A 24,005-nucleotide genomic window follows, 5' to 3' on the forward strand; every position below is an offset into this window, starting at 1 on the left:
CACCTCATACTGACACTAAGCTAAATGGATTATCTTAATGTCAGTCGGTGGGGTGTACACTGCTGGGGAGGAGTTAACTTTTTTTCCTGCATAGGGGCAGCCGCATACACCCATGGTTTCCTGTGTCCCCCAATGAAGCAGTAGAGAAAACAAGGATTTGGACTCATTGTTCTGTTGGTGTTGCCATTGTGTGGTTTATAATGTTATCTTAATTGTGTGAAAATTCATTTGTTTTAGCGATAGATGAGGAGTTTGGTATTTTGTTTTCTCATTTACGTATGTGTTTTGGATCTGTCGTGATCGGGGGAAATAATTCTCATTCGATGTAATCATGTTTAAATATGAGGAGTAATTTTTATGTAGCTTGACAGAACGCTGAGCGTTTGAAACTTTGTTGCTATTTACGGTATTTGTATGAATTTTTTTCACTTTTAGCCTCTGGAGTTATGAACCTTTTAAAGATGAAATAATAAAAATCGATTTTATGGAGCTGGATTTTCTCTCCTTTTCCTGTGAGAAGCAGATAATTGTTGTGTAACACTGCATCATCTGGGAAACATGTAGGTTCAGCTCCTGCGGCTGCATCAAAGCTGGGGCCATGACATATGACGCAATAGTATGTCACATATTGGGAAGGGGTTAAACATGATGTTTTCATTATTTATCCAGTGGTGTTGATAGTGCATGTACAGTAAAGTTTTATTCATAACCATATAGTAAATGACACACCATATTCGTATTCCTAAATATTTGTTTGGGATCAATCAGGTAAGCTTTAAACCAACATGCTTTGTCTTCTAAATCCCATAATGGTAATTTTCCTTCTGTTGTAGTTTCTCAGTCTAGATGATATAGGTGACACCAAGAAAACCAACGTGGATATGAAAAAAGACCAAAATCCAAATGTACGTAACAATATACTAACCTATTATGGTAACTGTATAAATGTAATTGTTGTGTACGGCCACTTTATCAAGAAAACAATTAGAGCCGCTCTCTGCAGTATACTCCTTCTAAATTGCTCTAGAAGTGGTTTTTAATGATAACCTGCAACACTGGCCATCCAAAGTCTGTGCTTGGGCTACACTAAAATATGCCGCGTCCAACGTCCCTTTTGGCTTCTCTTGAGTGCGGGAGCGAGCGTTGTAAAATCCCATGATTCTTGCTCCCTCACTTAAGACAGAAACCTGGTAGCAGGAGGATGGCACTGCCTAATTATTATTTTTTTTTTAATAAAGTAATTTTTATTAAAAAATTTTCAAATATGAAAACTAATCATAAAGCACAGGGTTCATTGATAACTACATAGATGAGAAGCCTATGCTCATTCATACAGCGTGGGCAACGGCAATGATACAGTGCAGCCAATGCAGGTTGATATGCCGTTTATTGGTTTGTTATAAATCCAACAGTATCGGGTAATGGTAAGAAAATCCTTCATTAATGGAGGATTTATGTTGAGATAAGACACCAAGCAGCTCCGCAAAGCTCTATCTCTTCTGAGTCTGGAGCCAGCACAGGTGTTTCCAGCCATGCAGCCCACAATTTCATATTTGGCTAAATTTCCTCTTAAATTGGACATATTTTTCCATATGCAGCAACCAGTTTACTTAATTTTTAAATTCATTTATTGTTAGTGGTAACTCATCTTTCCAGTGCTGAGCCAATAGTTCCTTGCTGCACCTAGAAGTCTGGCCACAGCAGCTTTACCCACTCGTGGTCACACATCTGCCACATAACCAAGTTTATATACTTTTGGGGATCAAGAGGATTCCAGTAGATTATGGTGATCATGTCAACCACTCCTCGTAAAAGATAGTATGTTTGGAAAAACTCAACATCATGTGAAGGAGGGTGCCAGAATAAACTCTACATCTGACATAAGGTGAATTTTGTGGGAGTAATGGCATGAACTGGTGTTCAGTATACGAGAGAGATTAGGAATAGCTGGAACACTTGGTAGACTTCATTCACTGATGGATTAGGAACCAGATGTAATATGTCACTCTACTGTTCATCCTCTCAGTCCCAGATCTTTCCCCACTTTTCTTTTGAGGGAATTCTGACATTTATTTAAGACCTTAAAGGGAACCTGTCATCAGGATTTTGCTAAGTAAACTACAGGCAATGTCATGTTGGCGCTGTTACACTGATTAAAATGATACCGGAGGTGAAGAAGTCTGTCTTGTGTAATCAGTGTTTGCAGTTTTGAGTTAATGATATGCTCGTTCTCCAGAGCGAAGCACAAGTGTGTTCCTCATCATAGAGACAGTCTCGCTCTGTCTTATACATCAATCACTCAACCGTACATCGCCTGCTCCAGAGTCGCTGATATACTTTGTGCTACTGTGGCAGGGTCTCTGCAGGGGGCAGTGTAGGTATGAGTGGTTGACGTATAAGACAGAGAGTGAGACAGTCTGTGTCTCTCTATGATAGGAACTGCAGGGCGGGCATGTGGGCAGGTCTTTATTTAAAGTCCCGCCCCGGAGCATCTCATTAACTCAGAACTGCAATCCCTTATTACATAAGAACCGCAAGACAGAGTTCTTCACGTCAGGTATCATATTAATCAGTGTAACAGCACCAACATGACAATCCCTGTAGTTTACTTAGCAAAATCCTTTTGACAGGTTCCCTTTAAATCGTTAAGCACTGGTACACTAATAAGATATCGGCGAATGATGTGTTGAAGAGTTTACTAAAAATCCAATAATAGAGAATATTAATCTGAAAGTTTTATGACTGTGCCTCTGCGTTATATACATGTCGCAGCTGCAAATGGCTATAAAATTGTGAATGCCCTGGACATACAGTGCTGGCCAAAAGTATTGGCACCCCTGCAATTCTGTCAGATAATACTCAGTTTCTTCCTGAAAATGATTGCAATCACAAATTCTTTGGTATTATTATCTTCATTTAATTTGCTTGCAAGGAAAAAACACAAAAGAGAATGAAGCAAAAATCAAATCATTGATCATTTCACACAAAACTCCAAAAAAGGGCCAGACAAAAGTATTGGCACCCTCAGCCTAATACTTGGTTGCACAACCTTTAGCCAAAATAACTCCGTACAACCGCTTCCGGTAACCATCAATGAGTTTCTTACAATGCTCTGCTGGAATTGTAGACCATTCTTCTTTGGCAAACTGCTCCAGGTCCCTGATATTTGAAGGGTGCCTTCTCCAAACTGCCATTTTGAGATCTCTCCACAGGTGTTCTATGGGATTTAGGTCTGGACTCATTGCTGGCCACCTTAGAAGTCTCCAGTGCTTTCTCTAAAATCATTTTATAGTGCTTTTGGATGTGTGTTTTGGGTCATTGTCCTGCTGGAAGACCCATGACCTCTGAGGGAGACCCAGCTTTCTCACACTGGGCCCTACATTATGCTGCAAAATTTGTTGGTAGTCTTCAGACTTCATAATGCCATGCACACGGTCAAGCAGTCCAGTGCCAGAGGCAGCAAAGCAACCCCAAAACATCAGTGAACCTCCGCCATGTTTGACTGTAGGGACAGTGTTCTTTTCTTTGAATGCCTTTTTTTTTTTCCTGTACACTCTGTTGATGCTTTTTCCCAAAAAGCTCTACTTTTGTCTCATCTGACCAGAGAACATTCTTCCAAAACGTTTTAGGCTTTCTCAGGTAAGTTTTGGCAAACTCCAGCCTGGCTTTTTTATGTCTCGGGGTAAGAAGTGGGGTCTGCCTGGGTATCCTACCATACAGTCCCTTTTCATTCAGACGTCGACGGATAGTACGGGTTGACACTGTTGTACCCTCGGACTGCAGGGCAGCTTGAACTTGTTTGGATGTTGGTTGAGGTTCTTTATCCATCATCCGCACAATCTTGCGTTGAAATCTCTCGTCAATTTTTCTTTTCCGTCCACATCTAGGGAGGTTAGCCACAGTGCCATGGGCTTTAAACTTCTTGATGACACTGCGCACGGAAGACACGGGAACATTCAGGTCTTTGGAGATGGACTTGTAGCCTTGAGATTGCTCATGCTTCCTCACAACTTGGTTTCTCAAGTCCTCAGACAGTTCTTTGGTCTTCTTTCTTTTCTCCATGCTCAATGTGGTACACACAAGGACACAGGACAGAGGTTGAGTCAACTTTAATCCATGTTAACTGGCTGCAAGTGTGATTTAGTTATTGCCAACACCTGGTAGGTGCCACAGGTAAGTTACAGGTGCTGTTAATTACACGAATTAGAGAAGCATCACATGATTTTTCAAAGGGTGCCAATACTTCTGTCCACCCCCTTTTTTTAGGTTTAGTGTGGAATTATATCCAATTTGGCTTTAGGACAATTCTTTTTGTGTTTTTTTTTCATTGAATACAAATTAAATGAAGAGAATAATACCAAAGAATTTGTGATTGCAATCATTTTCAGGAAGAAACTGAGTATTATCTGACAGAGTTGCAGGGGTGCCAATACTTTTGGCCAGCACTGTATGTTAGCAAACAGATTCCACAGACCAACCAATTTTCATTCCTTAAACCCTGATGGCTTATGCCCCTGTCTTGTGCCCCTTCTCAGCTGCAACGGTTCAGATTCTGGTTTACGGCCTATCATAGTCATTGAACCCAAGAAATAAATTGTTCTCCAAAGCCTATCTTCCTTAAGACAGCCCATAAATAAGCCCACTCTCCAAGTAAATGGTTTGGCGACATCAAGAGAGCATGGTACTCGATCGATATTATTTGTTGGTACCTGCACAGTCACATATAACCTTCTAAGATTGATGCCTGTCGACTTGTTTGGCATAAAACCTGTCTGATATGGATGCATCACTGCAATTCAGTACATCAACTCTAGAAAGTGTGATAACCCAAGCTTTTGCAAGGATTTTAATAACTAGATAGGCCTATAAAAGTCAGAAACCATGGGTGTTTTCCCTCCTTGGGCAATGCAACGCTTACTGCTAGCAGCCCCTAGCCATCTATTGTATTCTGGAAGAACCGCAGCACTTATAGTACTATTACTTCATTTGCCAGTTTATACAATTCAACCAGGATACCGTCTTGGCCGAGGGATTTATATTGGCCAGCGCAGCAGTCTCCTCCTGTAGTTTCTCCAACTGTAGTGCACCATAAAGAGCCAGTCTAAGGGAGTCTGATAGGGAGGAGAATGGAATTTTATTCAGGAAATCCACAATCTGATGCTGCTGTCTCTAAGAGTAATTTAGAAAAAGAATTCTACTGCAGCGTCCTATAATATATTTGTTTTCTTGTGAACATTGAGGTACGCTTTGAACCATATTTTCTATGCTTTCTCTTGTCTCCAGCCAGCTACATGGTGATATTGTTTCCCCATGCTGTTAACTTTTTTTCTTCACATTTATATAATATACCTTGTTACTTTATTAAAGCTGGTGAACATTGTTCCCCTTACACCAATGGCGCTTGTTCCTCCTGAGGAAATGGAAAAGAAAAACAACCCTCTATGCAGGTGAGTGATTTCACTTGTGATCAAAAGTAGTACTTTTTTTTTTTTTTTTTTGCTATTTGGCATGTCCAAGTAAAACGCATTAAATAAAAAATAAAAAATTTCACCTTATAAAAACTGCATCACACAGCAACTATAGTTCTAGCCAGGAAGAAAAAAAGCATAAAAATGGCTTCAGTGTCTATCAAGTAATTTAGTACATGTTCCTATTTCTAATTTGAATTTGTATATTTCAGCCGAAAAGGAGAAATCTTGGCCAGCAGGAAGGATTTCCGTATGAACACCTGCACCCCTCATGCATGTGGCGCCTTTATGTTAGAACTAGCTATAATGTCCCCTACACAGTTTCCCCAAAATATCCAGCGAGTGGAGGATCCCAGCTTTCAGCCAGGTACAAAAAAGTTCCCATAATATATCTGACTTGTGTTCCCAAACCTCTATTTTTTTTGAATACCATGAAATTTATAAATTGTGTGAAAGGTGATTCTTGAAATTACATGTTTTAGCTCTACATGTATTGCTGCACTGATTTCTTTGTTTTGCTGAGTGATATTTGCCATCCAATCTTTTACGTCAGTGGTATGTGGGAAAAAATGCAGCATTGTACATTTTATAAACACGTGTAGACTTGTTAAGACTATGAGCATTTGTCTTATAGGTGTACAGAACATAGAAATTGAAAACAAAGAAAATATGGAAGCTGAGTGTAATGCACCTGTACCTGTGCTAAACTTCTCTGATGACAATGGTGAGTCATTTTAACTTATGGCGCCCAAACACTTAATGGTAGTGTGCCATGCAACCCAATCTGCACATATTAATATTGCTTATATTGTTTAGATGAAGCAAATTACACACTTCATTACCACAATCCAGATCAGCACCCTTATACAAATTTATATCTGGTATACTTATCTATTCTATATGGGAGTAGGATTAAATGCTTGGCATTTCTAGACATTTCAAGTATGGTTTCACACAAAACTTAGACATGAGTAGATACTTTATTACTCATGCATTTTTACTAATGCAAAGTCTCATGGTTTCTCCAGAGAGAACCTTAGCATCTAAAGTTATCAGTTGGCTAAGTCTGTTTGCAGCTTCATTCACCGTTCAGCACTTCAGATGGGTGCAAGAACTATCTCCCATGAAAAATCTGACCTGCAAAATAGATAAGGCAAAATTGAAACTGCAATATACCTCCTTTTCCCCCAAACAGTGATTTTCCACAGTTGATGTGCGTCCATTATGCACACAGATGTCACATGAACCCAAAATATGTTCTCCTGAATGTAACTTAACAGTGAAAGGAATGTCAGTTAGAATTGTTAAAAGACCATATTACGCAGTCACTATGTAATTAAGATTTTTGGGTTTCGGTGTTTTTTAGTGCTTGTACACTATAAAGTACACACTAAATTTGGATTCAAAAGATGGATATACAAGTGTACACGGTACTCCTATTCTGATAACTAAGGGCCCCGTCACACTAAGCGATGCAGCAGCGATCCCGACAACGATACGACCTGTCAGGGATCGTTGCTGCATCGCTAATACATCGCTGGTGAGCTGTCAAACAGGCAGGCTCACCAGCGATCAGGGGAGCAGCGATATCGTGGAAAGAATCGGTCCACGATGTCCTGCTCCCGTTACCAGCCTGCTGCAAGCAGGAGCAGGCTGGTAACTATGGTAAACATCGGGTTACTAAGTGCGCGTGTGCCCCTAGTAACCCGCTGTTTACCATGGATACCACTCTGCTACGGTGCGCGGGAGCCTCCGCGCACCGTAGCAGAGTGGTATCCATGGTAAACAGCGGGTTACTAAGTGCGCGCGTGCCCCTAGTAACCCGATGTTTACCATAGTTACCAGCCAGATCGTTGGTCCCGCTGGTCACACACAGCGATGTGTGCTGGCCAGCGGGAGGCCAACGACCAAAAAATGGTCCAGGACACTTTGCAACGATCAGCGACCTCACAGCAGGGGCCTGATCGTTGCAAAGTGTCACACACAGCGACATCGCTGGTGAGGTCGCTGGTGAGTCACCAAAACCGTGACTCAGCAGCGATATCGCTAGCGATATCGCTATGTGAGACGGGACCATAACTGTTCAGGGTTGACCTACCTGTGTTAATGCTGTAGCTGTTAGATGTGAACTCTTCAAAGGCTACCTAGATTAATGCTACCCATGGTTTGAACAGCATGAATCGGAGCCTGACTGACTGTAGTGAGAGAAAATCAGTTTGAAAAGGCGTCAGGAACTATAGGGAGAGCTGACTAGTCCAATGCTCACACGTTTCTTTCGACCTTCTCCACACAAGGGAGAAACCTGTCAATCAACTGGGGCGACGAGAAGCCGGCCGGTGGCCTCACTGGACTAATCCAAACTCTCACTATAGTCCCTGGGTAGACTTTCAAGCTATGTTTTTTCTAAAATACTGGAGCGACTGAGTAAAACATACACAACTGTAATTGCGCAGCGAGGCTCTGATTCATGCTGTCCATAGTTCAGGCAGAATGAATGTAGTCACAGGTTCCCATTTAATCTAGTTGATTGCTAAATTTGTCAGACCCACCATATCTTAGCTTTACACTGTAGCGATGGCTTGCATCTTCTGGCCAGAATTGAAATTACAATATTAACATTTTCTTGACACTTTCTGTGTTGTGTAGAAGTAAGAAATATACAATTTCACAAACTGAACTACAAATGGGTCTCTCCCCCTTAGAATTGGTTGGCTTTCCACTGTTTTCACTCACACCCTCCTAGACCTTTTTATAATAATGACAAGAACTTTTCAAAGCTGCGTGTTTGGGCATAGGACCTCTGAGGCACACTTTTTCTTTCTCCTACTCCTTGCTGATCGAATCTCCTGATCAACTGAATACTTATTTTGAAACCCAACGGGAGGGTGATTTGGGTCTTTCTCTGTCGATGGATCATTGGAGGCATATCTTCACCTTAACACATAAATCATCTGCTCTCGCTTTCATGAGGCCGGCAATAAATTGCTATCCCGGTGGTATAGGGTCCCGACTTGCCTATACTTTTATCTTCTCTGAAGCCAGTCCCATGTTGGAGATGAGGAGGGCGATCTATTACTTATTTTTTTTGGTCATGCAGGCTTCTCTCTCCTTTTATAGAAAAAGTACAACTAGTGATATGTAAAATCACAGATCTCATTTCTGACCTAATTCCGGCTCTCATCTTTCTCCATCACTGTAACATCCCATTAAAGAAGTTGTCCACTACTTTTTTCATGGATTAATTTTTCATTGATGCCCTATCCATAAGGTAGGGCATTAATGTTTGATCAGCTGGGGTCCCGCACCCGGCATCCCTGCCGATCAGCTGTTATTTGTGCTAGCCAGAATGCTTTCTTGTGGAGTTTGGCCGTCTAGCTGTAGTGGCCGCCGCGGGGTACTACACATCCGCCTGCTATTCAATTCAAAGGGAGGCGGATGTGCAGTACCCTGCGGCGGCCACGCCCCGCAAGTGCTGCCGGCACCGATAACAGCTGATCGGCGGAGGTGCTGGGCGTTATGTCTCCTTCACTGACATGTCTCCTATTTTAAATATTGTGCTTGAGCAGTGCATATTGTGGTCTTTCAAAAAAATTTGGCTGCGGCAAAATGGCGCATGCGCAGTAGCATCTATTGCTTGTCAATAAATGCTACTGCGCAGACGCCGCCAGTGGCGCCATATTGTTGGAGGGGAAAAAAAAAATTGGCTGCAGCATAATGGCACCACCGGCGACAGATGCTACTGCGCATGCACGTCCCCTGGCACCATTTTGCTGTACTTTAATTTTTTTTAAAGATCACAGTATGAACTGCACAAGAGCAGTATTTAAAATAGGAGGCAGGTCAGTGAAGGATCAGTGACCTGTCATTTAAGCCCATAAGAATGAATATGAGAACAGAGCACCAAATAAAGCCCCGTCCACAGGCCACCCCGAAGCATGAGAGTATCATTAACTGAAAACTACAAATACAGTTTAAGCAACAACCAAAAGGCCGATTTCATCAAACCAAGTAATCAGTTTAAAGGCTATGTGCCCACGATGCATTTTTTTAAGCGTTTCCGCAGCGGCAAAAACGCTGCAGAAACTCTTAAAAAAAACGCATGGTAGAAGGCCTGCCATGGTCCCCAATGATGATCCGCATGTGCTATGCACATGCTGCGGAAATTTCCGCTGCGGATTATCATTGCGGAAAAAAATGCAGCACTACCAATTATTTTGCGGAAGTGCTGCGTTTTCGCCGCCATTGACTTGCATTGGAACGCATGGATTACGCATCACTGTATATGTAGATGCGCATTCCACGCGTTCTAATGTGCGGATGGTACCCGGGTGTGGAGGATAGGAGACTCTCCTCCGGACCCGGGTACCATGTAACCTGTGAAAAAAAAAAAAAAGTTAAATTTACCTTCTGATGGCCCCCGCTGCACTCGTCCTCCCATGCAGGCAGATCGTGGTGGATTGAAGGATCTGCGCTGACGTCATAGTCATGTGACGGCCGGTCCTTCAGTGTAGTGTACCGCGATCTGCCGGCAAGGGAGAACGGAGCGAAGCAAGACTGTGGGGGCCATCGGAAGGTAAGTATAGATTTATTTTTTTATTTTTAACCTTTCTTTTACAGTCACACTATATAAATCCATGCCGTTTGCATGGATTTATATAGTGTGACCAAGTTTTCAAGCACTTTCCAAGTGATGCTAAAATCGCTTGGAAAGCGCTTGTCAACCCGCATGCGGAAATGTATATGAAGAACGCTTCACTTTCGCATGTCCCTGGCAGGAAAAACGCACGTACAATCCGCATGCGTTTTTTCTGCCAGGGAGATGCAGAAACGCTCAGGAAAAATCCGGAGCATTTCTGCATCGTAGGCACATAGCCTAACAGCGCCAACCTGACACTGCATGTAGTTTAATTAGCACAATCCTGATGACAGATGGACTTTAAAAATACATAGGCAAAATGAAGTCATATTAATGGAGGAACTCTCCTCTACGATCAATAATTCCTGTGAATGTTTCTAAAAAACCTGGTTTATTGGCTGAAATTTAGATTCTCCATCTGGCTCTTATCGGAGAAAACTGAGCCCGTAATTATTGGGCCCCATCTTTGAACACCCTCCTTCCTCTTCCCCTCCCAACCCCCCTTTCTTTTCTTCATGCTGCTTCTGCTTTTTTATTTTCTCCTTTTTGTTTAATTCTTTGACTGTGTTATTCTACTTACTGTATTTTTCGAAAATGGGAGGCGCGTCTTATGGTCCGAACATAGAGCTTACCAGATAGTGGCGGTGATGGTGGAGCGGGATTGCAAGGCTCTCCGTTTCCTCCCTCCTCCAGAAACCCGGCAGCAGAAACAGAGGTGAAATGCTGCGGGCCGGTGTCTAGCTGTCGGCGGAGAGGCGTGCGTGGCTTTCCCGTGATCTACAGGAAAATAGCCGCCCGAGCTGGCGCATGCGCAGACTAAGCCTGGGCGGCCATTTTCCTGTTGATCACAGCTTCAGGAAGATGGCCGCAGCCACCAGAAAGCCGCTCACAGCCAGGCCCCAGCCCTGGCCAAAACCCGGGCCTTATCTCTATAATGCAGCAGCTTCACCAACAGAGTTCACTTTGGGGAACCTGTGGGTGATGGACAGTTAGGCACATTGTAGGCTCGTTCCACTGCATGTAATGGAGTTTAAGTCTTTTACAGAGACTGAATTTATCCATGCTTCAAAATATGCACTGGGATTTGCACCCAGTACTTTCTCTGGTACACTCACCAGATGCCCCAGCCAGACACCGGCCCTGCAGCATCTTACCTCTTCTGCTTTTGCCGCCGGGATCCGGAGTGAGGGAACGGAGGGCCCTGCGATCCTTCTGCTGGAGCATCGGCTTCGCGCATCCAGGGTCCGCAGCATTCCTCCACTTCCGCCGGATCCTGAAGGACCCTGCCTCCTGTGACCCTCACTCCACCGCCCCCCAGGTAAGATACCGTACCTATTCAGACTATAAGACGGACCCACATCTTATAAAAAATATTTTTTTCCTATTTTCCACCTTAATAATTGAGGTGCGTCTTATGGTCCGGTGCATCTCATAGTCTGAAAAATACGGTAGTCTGTTTGATTTATGGCTATGAAACTTCACATTCTGTTTCCTAACATAAACTTTGTCTCAATACCTTGTACTGTTTTCAGGATTCCAGTAATAAGAATTTTTATTGTAATTGCTTTTCTTTCTGTGATTGTTCTTGTACCTCTGCACGGTTAGTGCCTTGTGAATGTATTGCCTCTTCTCCTATTATATTTTCAATAAATTATAAATAAATAAAAAAAAAAAAAATGCAGATGTGAGGACATTTCCACTTGGGTACACTCAGTGAGTGATTTTCGAAAATGACAAGTTATTGTACAAATGAGTTTTTTACTACCATTCAGATAGTAACTATACTAATTTCTAAATCAGATTGAAAGTAATTACTTTCTTTTGGGTATGCTTTTTTTAATGTTTAAAGCAAACGATGATGTATTTCTCCCACTGGACGATCACCATGAAGTAGAAAATGCAGAAATGGATCCTATTGAACACATTGAGCGACAGCAGGTAACTATACTACTGTCTGTGTGTGATGTGTATAGTAACACGAGTCTAATGGCGCTAAATCTCTGATCTGTAACTGTTTACTGGAGCCAACCTTTGACGTATGGGTACGTCATGGCGATCATGCTGGGCACCGGTCCGGGCCATTTAAACCCCCTAAATGCCAAGATAGAAAATTGATTGCAGCATTCAGAAGGCTGGGAGAGGGAGGGCCCGATTGTTGCCATGGCATCCAAAGGTTGTCATGACTACCTCCGGGTCAGCCAGCTTTGGCAAGTTTGTTAGACCATGCCAGGAGCATGATCTAAGAGACTTCTCTCTGTGTAATACTGACAGGTTTAATGTATTGCAATGCATTATACCAGTGATCACAGTTGAAAAAAAGTTGTCCCATAGAGGGGCTAAGTAAAGAAGTAAAAATAGTACAAATATTTTAAAAAATGACAAAGTAAAACAAAAAAAAATATTATACCAATAAATACACATTTTGGTATTGACACAACCTATAAAACTGTCACACTAGTTAACCCCTTCAGTGAATACTGTAAAAAAATTTTTAAAAAAAAGTGGCAAAAAATGATGCCTTTTCATCATATGGCCAAACCAAAAGTGGAATAAAACTCAATAAAAATGGTATCGCTGAAAACGTCATATTGTCCCGCAAAAAACAAGCCGTCATACAGCTGTCAGTGGAGAAATAGTTATAGCTCACAGAATAAAGCGATGAAAAAATCAATTCTTTTTTTCTATAAAATATTTTTGGTGTGAAAGCAGCAAAACATAAGAAAAATTATGTGGTATCACTGTTACTGTACTGATCCGAAGTATAAAGCAGTCTAATCACTTTTACCACACTGTGAACGGCATAAAAAAAAAAATCATGATTTGCTGGTTTTTTTTTCTGTTCATTCTGCCTCTCAAATATTGGAATAGAAAGTGATCAAAAATGTTGTGCACAAAATATGATACCAATAAAAACGGCAAAAAACAAGCCCTCACATGACTGTCAGCAAATATATAGAAAAATTATAGCTCTCAAAATATGGCAATTTAAAAACAGACAAACATACAAAAATGGTATATATCTGGTATCGCTGTAATCGCGCCTACCAGAAGAATAAAATTGTCTAATCACTTATACCGCACGAGAAACTGTAAAAAAAAACAAAAAAAAAAAAAAAAAAACCAAACCATTCTTCACCTGATGTTGATTTGTTCATTCCACCTCCCAAAGATCGCAGTAAGGCTTGGCTCCTATTTATCCTGCGCTGAGCGCTTACACCAAGGGTGGCCATGTAAATCTCTTAAATATTCATGCTGTAGACGTCGTCTGACCTGTGATCCGGCTATGTCTGTCTTTTTAAGCGAGCATAAAAGTGTGGTCCGTCACAGGTTTGTGTACTTCAGAAAAGAAGGTGATTCGGAGATTTACTGTATTTTTCAGACCGTAAGATGCACCCCAAATTTTGGAGTGGAAAATAGATTTTTATAAGTTGTGGGTCTGTCTTGTATTCCGAATTTAATGTATCTTACCTGGGGGGCAGAGTCAGTGGGGCAGGGTCACAGGAGGCATGGTCCCATCCTCAGGAAGCCAGAGGCGACAGAAGCGGGGCAATGCTGTGGGCCCTGGGTGGTAGGAGGGGGGGGGATATCCCAGCGGTGCGATGCTGCGGGCAGGGTCCCTTGGGAATCTGGCGGTGCCAAAAGTGTGGTGATGCCAAGGTGTCGACAGTGAGCAGAACAGAGTGCATTATTGCTTTCCCGGCAGCCATTTTCCTGAAGCCGCGGGCCGCCGGAGGCAGCGCGTGCTCAGATTTGAGCCTCTGCTCAGCAGAGATCATTATTCATAGCTGGCGTTCATAGGTGATCATGAATTATGCTACACATAGCAGGGCTGAAGCACTGCTATGTGTAGCACAGGCTATCGAATGATCGCAGATTCAAGTCTCCTAAGTAAAACAAAAATGTATTAGGCTATGTGCCCACGATGCAGAAATGCTTCGGATTTTTTCCTGAGCGTTTCTGCATCTCCCTGGCAGAAATAATGCATGCGGATTGTACATGCGTTTTTCCTGCCAGGGACAAGTGGATGTGAAGCGTTCTTCACATGCATTTCCGCATGCGGGTTGACAAGCTCTTTCCAAGCGATTTTAGCATCACTTGGAAAGTGCTTGACAACTTGGTCACACTATATAAATCCATGCAAACGGAAAGAATGTTAAAAAATAAATATATACTTACCTTCTGATGGCCCCCGGAGTCTTTATTCGATGCGTCCTGGCTTGCCGGGTGCTCGCGGTACACTGAAAGGACCTGCCGACGTCGGCGGTCGCGTGACCCGTCACATGACTAAATGACGTCAGCGCAGGTCCTTTAGTCTACTGTGAGCTGCCGGTAAGCCAGGACAAAGACACCGGGGGCCATCAGAAGGTAAGTATAATGTTTATTTATTTTATTCTTTTTTTTCTTTCTTACAGGTTCTATGGTACTCGGGTCCAGAGGAGAGTCTCCTCTTCTCCAGACCCGGGTACCATCCGCACATTGAAACGCATGGAATCCGCACGTACAGATCCAGTAATGCTTAATGCATGCATTCCAATGCAAGTCAATGGCGGAGAAAACGCAGCGCTTCCACAAAATAATTGATAGTGCTGCGTTTTTTTTCCGCAATGATAATCCGCAGCAGAAATTTCTGCAGCATGTGCACAGCACATGCGGATTATCACTGGGGAACATGGCAGACCTTCTACCAAGCGTTTTTTAAACTTTTCTGCAGCGGAATTGCCGCTGCGGAAACGCTTAAACGCATCATGGCACACAGCCTTAAAAAAAACAAAAACAAAAAAAGTTCGCATCACCCCACTTTGCCCCATTCAAAATCAATTTTTTTAAAAAATACACATCTGATATTGCTGCGTTCGGAAATGTCCGATTTATCAAAATATAAAGTAAATTAATCTGATAGGTTAACAGCGTAATGAGAAAAATCAAAACGCCGGAATTGAGGTTTTTTTTGTCTTCGCAACATTGCGATAAAATGCAATAACGGACGATCAAAACATAGTATCTACCCCAAAATGATATCCGTAAAAACGTCAGGTCGGCGCGCAAAAAAATAAGCCCTCACACAGCCCCATATGTCAAAAAATGGAGACTCTACTGGTCTCTGAAAATGGCGCCATTTTTTTTTTCCTTGCAAACTTTGGATTTTTTCCCCCACCACTTAAATAAAAAAAATAAACTATACCTGTTTGGTATCCACGAAGTCTTAATGACATTGAGAATCCTATTGCCAGGTCCGTTTTAGCATTCAGTGAACATGGCAAAAAATTTTTGTGAAATTGCACTTTTTTTTTTTTTTTTTTTGCAATTTCACTGCACTTGGAATTTTTCCCCCCCGATTTCCAGTGCATGATATGGTAAAATCAATTGTGTTATTCAAAAGTACAACTCATCCTGCAAAAAGCAAGCCTTCATACGGCTATATTGACGGAAAAATAAAAGATATATGGCTCTGGGAAATAAGGGAGCAAAAAACGAAAGCGCAAAAACTGAAAATCACAGGGTGGTGAAGGGGTTAAGAGTATAAAAATTGTATAGTTTGAAAATTGCAACATTTGATATTTTCATAAATGCAAATCATATCGACCTAAATGTACAACATATCATTTAAGCGTTCCAGGGTTATTACCTCATAGTCACGCTGGTCTGAATTGAAAAAAATGGCCTGTTCAGGAAGGTGAAAACAGGATGGGGTTTGATGGAGTTAAATTACTGGGTGGGCCATTTATATGGATATACTTAAATGAAATGGGAATGGTTGGTGATATCAACTTTTTGTTTGTGGCACATTAGTATATGGGAGGGGGAAAACTTTTCCAGATGGGTGGTGACCATGGCGGCCATTTTGAAGTCAGCCATTTTGGATCCAACTATATTTTTTTTCAATGGGAAGAGGGTCATGTGACATCAAACTTATTGAGAATTTCATAAGAAAAACAATGATGTGCTTGGTTTTAACGTAACTTTATTCTTTCATGAGTTTTTTACAAGTTTATGACCACTTATAAAATGTGTTTAAAGTGCTGCCCATTGTGTTGGATTGTCAATGCAACCCTCTTCTCCCACTCTTGCCATACTGATAACGACACCGCAGAAGAAATGCTAGCACAGGCTTCCAGTATCTGTTGTTTCAGATGTTGCACATCTCGTATCTTCACAGCATAGACAATTGCCTTCAGATGACCCCAAAGATAAGTCTATGGGGGCTAGATCGGGAGACCTTGGTGGCCATTCAACTGGCCCACGACGACCAATCCTCTTTCCAGGAAACTGTTGATGTAGGAATGCTCGGACCTGACACCCATAATGTGGTGGTGCACCATTTTGTTGGAAAAACTCAGGGAATGTGCCATCTTCAGTGCATAAAGAGGGCAACACATCATCATGTAGGTAGCAATTTCAGATATCCAGTGGCATTGAGGTTTGTACCCCATATACCACACCATAACATCAAGATATGAGATGTGCAGCATCTGAAACAACGGATACTGGAAGCCTGTGCTAGCATTTCTTCTGCGGTGTCGCTATCAGTGTGTCAAGAGTGGGAGAAGAGGGTTGCATTGACAATCCCAACACAATGGGCAGCACTTTAAACACATTTTATAAGTGGTCATAAACTTGTAAAAAAAAAAAAAAACCAAGCACACCATTGTTTTTCTTATGAAATTCTCAATAAGTTTGTGTCACACGACCCACTTCCCATTGAAAAAAAATAAAGTTGGATCCAAAATGGCCACCATGGTCACCACCCATCTGGAAAAGTTTTCCCCCTCCCATATACTAACGTGCCACAAACAGGAAGTTGATATCACGAACCATTCCCATTTAATTTAGGTGTATCCATATAAATGGCCCACCCTGTAGAATTAAAGGGGTTTTCCCACAAACAAAAGTTCATTTTAATAATTGTCTGTGTCTGACCATATACGGAGCATACCACATCTCCTGGGCAGGGGAGGAAGCAAAAGAGTATACAGATATTACATTAGGTGATCACAGAGGATTCATTTTGTGAGGTAAAACATGGTTTAAAAACAGGCAGTGAAATGTTTTACCTCACAAAATGAATCCTCTGTGATTCCCTGCTGTAATGTCTGTATTGTCTTTTGCTTCCTCCCCTGCCCAGGAGATGTGGTATTCTCCGTACACGGTCAGACAGACAATTTTTCAAATGAACTTTTGTTCACGGGAAAACCCCTTTAAGTAATGAGTTAATTGTAACCTTTAAGGGTTACACAATACAGTACCGAGGTTTAATTCAATAGACAGCTATTCAATTGGTTTTGGGAAAAATAGTACTTTTTACTTTGTGCAATTCTTACTGTTAAATACATATCTTTGTAATGTTTATTTCCCACACAGCATTTTTTTAGAAGAAAAAAAAATAAATCTGCAGCTTTTATGCAGTTTTTGAGCCAAAGCCAAATGTGTATCCTGTGATAAGTTCTTCCTATATATTTCCCATTCCTTTTCAACTCACTTCTGCATTTGGCTGAAAAAAACTGCAGTGGTGTTTTTTCAAGAAACTAGTAACCTCCTTTAGAAAAATGCTTCAAAATGTAACAAAATTGCACATATTTGTATAGATCCAGACAGAAGAACGAGGATATGTACTGCGGGAAAGAGCAGAAAAGGAAATTCCAGCTTCAAACGTCAAGGTATTTTACAGTGGTACCTCCTTTCTCTTCAAGTACGTTATACAATGATAGAAGTAGATGATATTCATACATGTATAATTCAGGACATACAAGTTTCGTTTATACAGTTGAGTGGTGTCCACAAAAGATTGATCAATGTATCTCTGTGGGGGCCAGTAAATGTCTGTGCATGCAATTTTTGTCTAAATCATTTTTCAAACTGGGTTTCATTTGAAAATGTTTAGGCATTAGGCTTCTACAGCCTATATGTCACAGTATTGTAAATGGCAGAATAAGTTAATGATGCAACTCATTTGACAATTGTGTATATAGCCCTTATCTAGCTTCTTCTGAACTTTTTTCTTTTGAACAAATTTTGGTTTTCACAAAGTTTGCTGCTTCAGTTTTATAGTGCCAATTTCCATTAACTCTAGATTGTTATAGAGTGATCAGATGAATTGTGAAATCATTTCTTGCCATGAAAATTAACTTAATCCCAAAAACCCAATTTCTACTGATTTTCAGCCCTGCCACAGGATGGCCTGCTTACATAATTTCAGTGATCTTCTCACTAGCTCAGGAGAAAGTGTTATCGATGGTGATTAACACTGCTTTTTCCAGCATGATGGGAGCACCATGCCACAAGGAATCAGTGATAACTAAGTAGCTTGGTGAACAAAACATTGAATCATTAGGGTACTTAGCTGGGAAACCCAACCAGAACTCAATCCCATTGAGAACCTGAGGTAATTCCTCAAAAAGTAGGTGGACAAAGAAAAACACAGAAATTGTGATCAACTCCAAGCACTCATTAGACCAGAATGGATTGCCATCAGTCAGGATTTGGCCCAGAAGCAGATATTCAGCATGCCAGGGCGAATTGTAGTGGTCTTGAAAAATAACAGTCAACACTAAAAATATTGAGTCTTTGCGTAAACTTGATGTATTGTCAAAAATTTAAAAGCCTATGAAATACTTAGAACGTCCCACATTATGAGGCGACCACACCTTATGAGACGTTGTGCCTGTTCCAAATTAAATAGTAAAATTCAAATACGTGCACAGAAGAACCACGTCTAATATATTGAGCATCGGAGCACATCTGTCTTTATTACATAATCGTCACTTATATATAGACATTTCTTGGACATTAGTTGTAGTAATATAATTTGTTCAGCTTATCTAATATATATAATCGTCTTATCCCGTCTGTCTGTCCTTCTGTCCAGGAAATCCTGCGTCGCTGATTGGCCGCGGCCGGACCAATCAGCGACGCGGGATTTCAGAAAAAGATGGCAGCCGTTAGCGGCTCATCTGCCGCACGGAGGTCAGCGGCGATGCAGCTGGGAGATGAGCGGCGCTAGCCGGTCATCTCCCTGCTGCTAGCAGCAGAAGGACCCTGACCGGCGGCGCCGCTGCCCTCCATGCGGCTACCGTCGGGAGATCAGCGCCTAGGGCCGCTGATCCCCCGTCGCAAGTGTGAAGGGAGGACCGGGGAGCTGCGCTGCCGGTCGGGACACTTCTGCTGCGAGCAGCCGGGAGTAGAAGTACCCGTACAGGCAGCGCCGCTCCCCGGTCCTCACTAATAGGATTCGCTGATAGGTCGCAGTCGCGACCAATCAGCAATATTGGCGCCAAATTTAAACACCGCTTTGCTGATTGGTCGCGACTAATCAGCGATTTTGCCACGAAATTTAAACAAGCTCTCTGGTCCTCACTAATAGGATTCGCTGATAGGTCGCGGTCGTGACCAATCAGCGATATTGGCGCCAAATTTAAACACCGCTTTGCTGATTGGTCGTGACTAATCAGCGATTTTGCCACCAAATTTAAACAAGCTCTCCGGTCCTCACTAATAGGATTCGCTGATAGGTCGCGGTCGCGACCAATCAGCGATATTGGCGCCAAATTTAAACACCGCTTTGCTGATTGGTCGCAACTAATCAGCGATTTTGCCACCAAATTTAAACAAGCTCTCCGGTCCTCACTAACGCAGCCAATCAGCGATATTGGCGCCAAATTTAAACACTGCTTTGCTGATTGGTCGCCGGCCGCGACCAGCGATTTTGGCGCCAAATTTAAACAACGCTCTCCGGTCCTCACTAACACGGTTCGCTGATTGGTCGCGGCCGCCGCCCATTTAAACACTGCTTTGCTGATTGGTCACGGCCGGCAACCGTGACCGATCAGCGATTTTGTCGCCAAATTTAAACAACGCTCTGCTGATTGCGCCCGGTCAGCCGCATACATATTCTAGAATACCCGATGCGTTAGAATCGGGCCACCATCTAGTCTCTACATATGTGCTTGCATTACCATACATACATCTCATTGGCTAAAGGTAAATCTTTCTGTACCCATCTTTTGGATTTTAGGAATCTCTCTACCTTCTAGTTTAGTTTCTTCCTTATCTCAAAGTCTCTTTAAGGCTGCTTTCACACATTGCTTTTTTTCCTGCGTATTTTTACGCGTGCGTATTTCCTGCTTTTTTTTACCTGCGTTTTTTTACACAGGTAAAAAAAGCACCTCTATTCACACTGCATTTTTTCCTGCGTTTTTTTTACGGAGGTGCAGGAGAAATGAAGTGTGAGGATGGACATCTGTATGTAATGTAATGTCTGTGTGTCCTGTCTGTGTCGTGTGTGTGAGTGTCCCCCTAGCAGTGTATGTACAGACAGCTTTTGGCTGCAGTACATACACTGCTTTAAAAGAAAAAAACTATGGATACTCACCTATCCTATGGATGGGAGAGGCGTCCGGTCCCACCGCTGCCAGCATCTTCAGTGAAGCGATGACAAGCCGGCGTTCGCACCGGTCCCGCCGCTTGCAGCTTCCTGCCGTAAAGCGATCACAAGCCGGTCAGCTGACCGGCTTGTGATCGCTTTACGGCAGGAAGCTGCAAGCGGCGGGACCGGAGCCGACGCCGGCTTGTCATTTCTTCACTGAAGATGCTGGCAGCGGTGGGATCGGACGCCTCTCCCATCCATCGGATAGGTGAGTATCCATAGTTTCTCCTGCGCCTCCATCAAAAAGCTATGGAATTACGTAGTGTGTTAACACCGCTGCGTAATTCCATTGCTTATAACGGGCACAATAGGAGAATGCGCAGTTGCGTCATGCGCTAAGAATTGACATGTCAATTCTTTACGCAGCTGCGCTTTCCCGCTGCGTAAAATCACGCAGTGTCTGAACGGCAAAGTGAATTTCCCATTCACTTTGCTGGCAGACACAAAGCACATTGCGTATTTTCGCGCGCTTTTTCAAAATACGCAATGTGTGAACGCAGCCTTAAACAGAGACCTACCTAAAACCTTCTTATCTAATCACAGGCTTCTCTTTGCAAGCAAAATACATGGCCAAAATACACATGCTAGCTCAAACTCCATTCTGGTAAGCAGAAGATACACATACAAAAATCAAGATGGAGTCAGGACAGATAAAATAACTCCTGTTCTCACAAAGAGTATGTACACACACTCAGTATTGGCAGCAGAGAAATCTATTGTAAATACTTGCATAAAATACACGTGTTGTTGATCGTTTTTTTTATTCTCCTATTCTTCAAATGAGTGAAGAACGTTTAAAGAATTGACATGCTGCAAAGTTGAAACTGCTTCAAATCTGCAAAAAAAAATAGGCTGCATGCACATGAGATATACAAAATCTCATTCACTATGCTGGTACAGTAAAATGCTGCGTTTTTTCGTAGCAACACCACTTGTGAAGATACCATGCCACAGAAACTTCTGATTAAAAGATCGAAAAACACTATGGCAGCAAAGTTTGTGAAAACAAAAATTTGTCAGTCTCAAAACTTTAGCCACAGTAGTGTTAGTCAGTTTCCCTATAGAAGCTGCTCTAGAATGTGAACTTAACCACCGTCATTGTCTACCTTGTTCAGTCCAGAGATATACTGTATAAGTGAGTGCAATAAAAAAGATTGACTTTTCTAAATGTTTATCATATGTTAGTCACTCTCCTTTTTTAATTTTTTTTTTTTTTTTTTTTAGAGTAACCAGTCGGACCCATGGCGCTCTTTAGACCCCTTTGAGTTTGTTGAGGAAAAACCTTTTAAAAAAGGTAACTTTTTTTTTATTTTTTTCATCCTCTGCTTAGTACGTTGTGCTTTGAGATTTGTATATGAACTGTTATCTCTACTTTTAGGCAAGCACTACGTAATTCCTCCAGGATTCATGGATGATTTATGCAGTAACAAGAGAAAAAGGAGAGTAACCTCCAAGCTGCAAGAATTCATGAAGTGGTTCACCTCGTCTTGTGAGTATGTTACACGCGGGTTAGAATGTCACAGTTCTAGATGTGTAAAGATATCTTAAAATCTGCAAGAACTTAACTAGACCATAAACCTACAATTTAATAATAGTATGACACCAGATAATATAAATACACAAATAATAATGATGATGACAAAAATCTTTAATACATGGGATCGTTACAACAGAACACTTTTAAAATGGAATCATATGATAGGAGAAAGTCAACCTCACCAGAGGCAAAATATGATAGGATCGCTAACATGATTGAGTAGCAAGAGAACATTCAAGGGCAGTGGTTTGTCAAAATCGCATAGTGCTGATTATGTACGAATACAGAATTTTATGTGGTTACGACACCAAAGTGCACAGTTCTAATAGAAATAAATAGGTAAGCCCTACTAAGCAGGCACATTTAATGGACACTGACTTTCACAATGCATCTTAATGAAGGCAAATGCTGAAAACATGTACAAATGTACGCTAAACTTCACAATATACCAAAGTGCTGAGTAAAGGGACAATAGGAACCTGATAGTAAATACATTTTTTCTTTATCAGCCATGACTGCACCTAAGAGTTAGGTTCATCCCTCCAAGGCAGGAAACCTACAAAGTTAAAGTGGAGCATCGCCAAAGCATCAGTAGTTTCCTGTCCTTGGAGTGGGAACCTACACCAGGTGCCTGCTACCAGAGGGAAGATATTCTGGATAGGTTCGCCAAACTAATTTTCCTAATCCTGTTCTGCTTCAATTCCGATGGGCGGACAGTGCGTAGCTCTTGACAGGACAAGCGTGGGCAGGGGTTTTGCAGCCCTTCCTAGTTAAGGAGTCTGTGTACCAGGGTGGGGGTGACTGCCTAAATGCTTCAGTGAGGCCAGCCGCCTTGTACCAGGCATCGCTGAACACTGGGAGTAGCATCACTGCAGGCAAACGTGTGGGTTAAGTGTTAAGGAAGCACTCCTCAAAGTTTCTCTCCTCTTAATATATTGCTGTCATCCATATTATATAGTACTGTGTACTTACAATTGCACATTTTGCCTTTCTACTCAGATAATGCTTTTATTTTCCATTAGGTCTATGACATCATGTGATTAAAAACTGACTAGTTGAATCCTTCTAAGCTCTATGTACGAACAGGAGGTGTCTTTTCTCTGCATGAGTCATCCCTCTCCAACACGTGACCTAGCTGCTTTGCTTCTAGCAGGTAATAAGTAGGATAGTAGTTCTAATGCTGACTCATGCAAGGAAAATAGACTTCATGTTTCTACATAGAGCTTAGGATTCAGCTAGTCTGTTTTTTTCATGAACTATAAATTTTGAGTGAAGGATTATCATATTTCACAAGATGCAACTTTAAAAAAAAAAGGCGGCTATATAAACCGATAACAAGATTTCAATGACAACAAGTTAAACCAAATGCATAATAGATATGCATTAGATTATGTTTAAGATATTATTCAGAAATTCTCATTTTTAACAGTTTCAGAAGAGGGGGAAGACATACAAGACTTACACTAGACAAAAGGGGAAAGGTTAAATATAGGTATTGGGAAGAAGAAATGAGCAGATGGATGAATAGGTCAAAAGAGACTCCTCCTCAGATATTCAGGGGTATCCAGAAAGTGTCACAAGGGGACCAAATGAGATTACATCGCTGAACCCATTTTTCATTCAAAGCCGTGCGATATTCATAATTTATAACTACCTTGCTCCTGGTGTATAGGTCGAGCAGAGACCGTCTATGACCGACAGGTCCCATTGAAACTTATTTCTTTATTTTTGTAGCCTGGCATGGGGCAGATCTGGTGAAGTATAAAAGGAAAGGTCCAACATTTACAGGTATGTTTCTACTTGTCTTTTCATGTGTGCTAAGAATAGTATAGAAGAATGTGGCTCCTATTGTAAAACCTGTCCTTGTTGCTGTAGCAACTAGTCAGTGCAACTCTTATCCGATAGATAGATGGATGGATATAGAGCGAGATGTCAATTTCTGTT

General features: G+C 41.8%; 1 protein-coding gene across 1 annotated transcript in view; it reads left to right on the top strand.

Moving 5' to 3' along the window:
* Nucleotides 1-24,005, top strand: part of NCAPH2 (non-SMC condensin II complex subunit H2) — a 66,086-nt gene that overhangs the window by 19,349 nt on the left and 22,732 nt on the right. The window contains exons 6-14 of the mRNA XM_073652595.1: nucleotides 834-905; nucleotides 5,368-5,447; nucleotides 5,681-5,835; nucleotides 6,103-6,192; nucleotides 11,954-12,042; nucleotides 17,688-17,759; nucleotides 21,749-21,818; nucleotides 21,903-22,013; nucleotides 23,796-23,849. Of these exons, the coding sequence (XP_073508696.1) occupies nucleotides 834-905; nucleotides 5,368-5,447; nucleotides 5,681-5,835; nucleotides 6,103-6,192; nucleotides 11,954-12,042; nucleotides 17,688-17,759; nucleotides 21,749-21,818; nucleotides 21,903-22,013; nucleotides 23,796-23,849 (793 nt within the window). The remainder of the gene's footprint in view (nucleotides 1-833; nucleotides 906-5,367; nucleotides 5,448-5,680; nucleotides 5,836-6,102; nucleotides 6,193-11,953; nucleotides 12,043-17,687; nucleotides 17,760-21,748; nucleotides 21,819-21,902; nucleotides 22,014-23,795; nucleotides 23,850-24,005) is intronic.

This window comes from Phyllobates terribilis, unplaced genomic scaffold (genome assembly GCF_046119375.1).
Source record: "Phyllobates terribilis strain yellow unplaced genomic scaffold, ASM4611937v1 Scaffold_11__3_contigs__length_659146591, whole genome shotgun sequence".
In the NCBI taxonomy this organism is placed as follows: Eukaryota; Metazoa; Chordata; class Amphibia; order Anura; family Dendrobatidae; genus Phyllobates; species Phyllobates terribilis.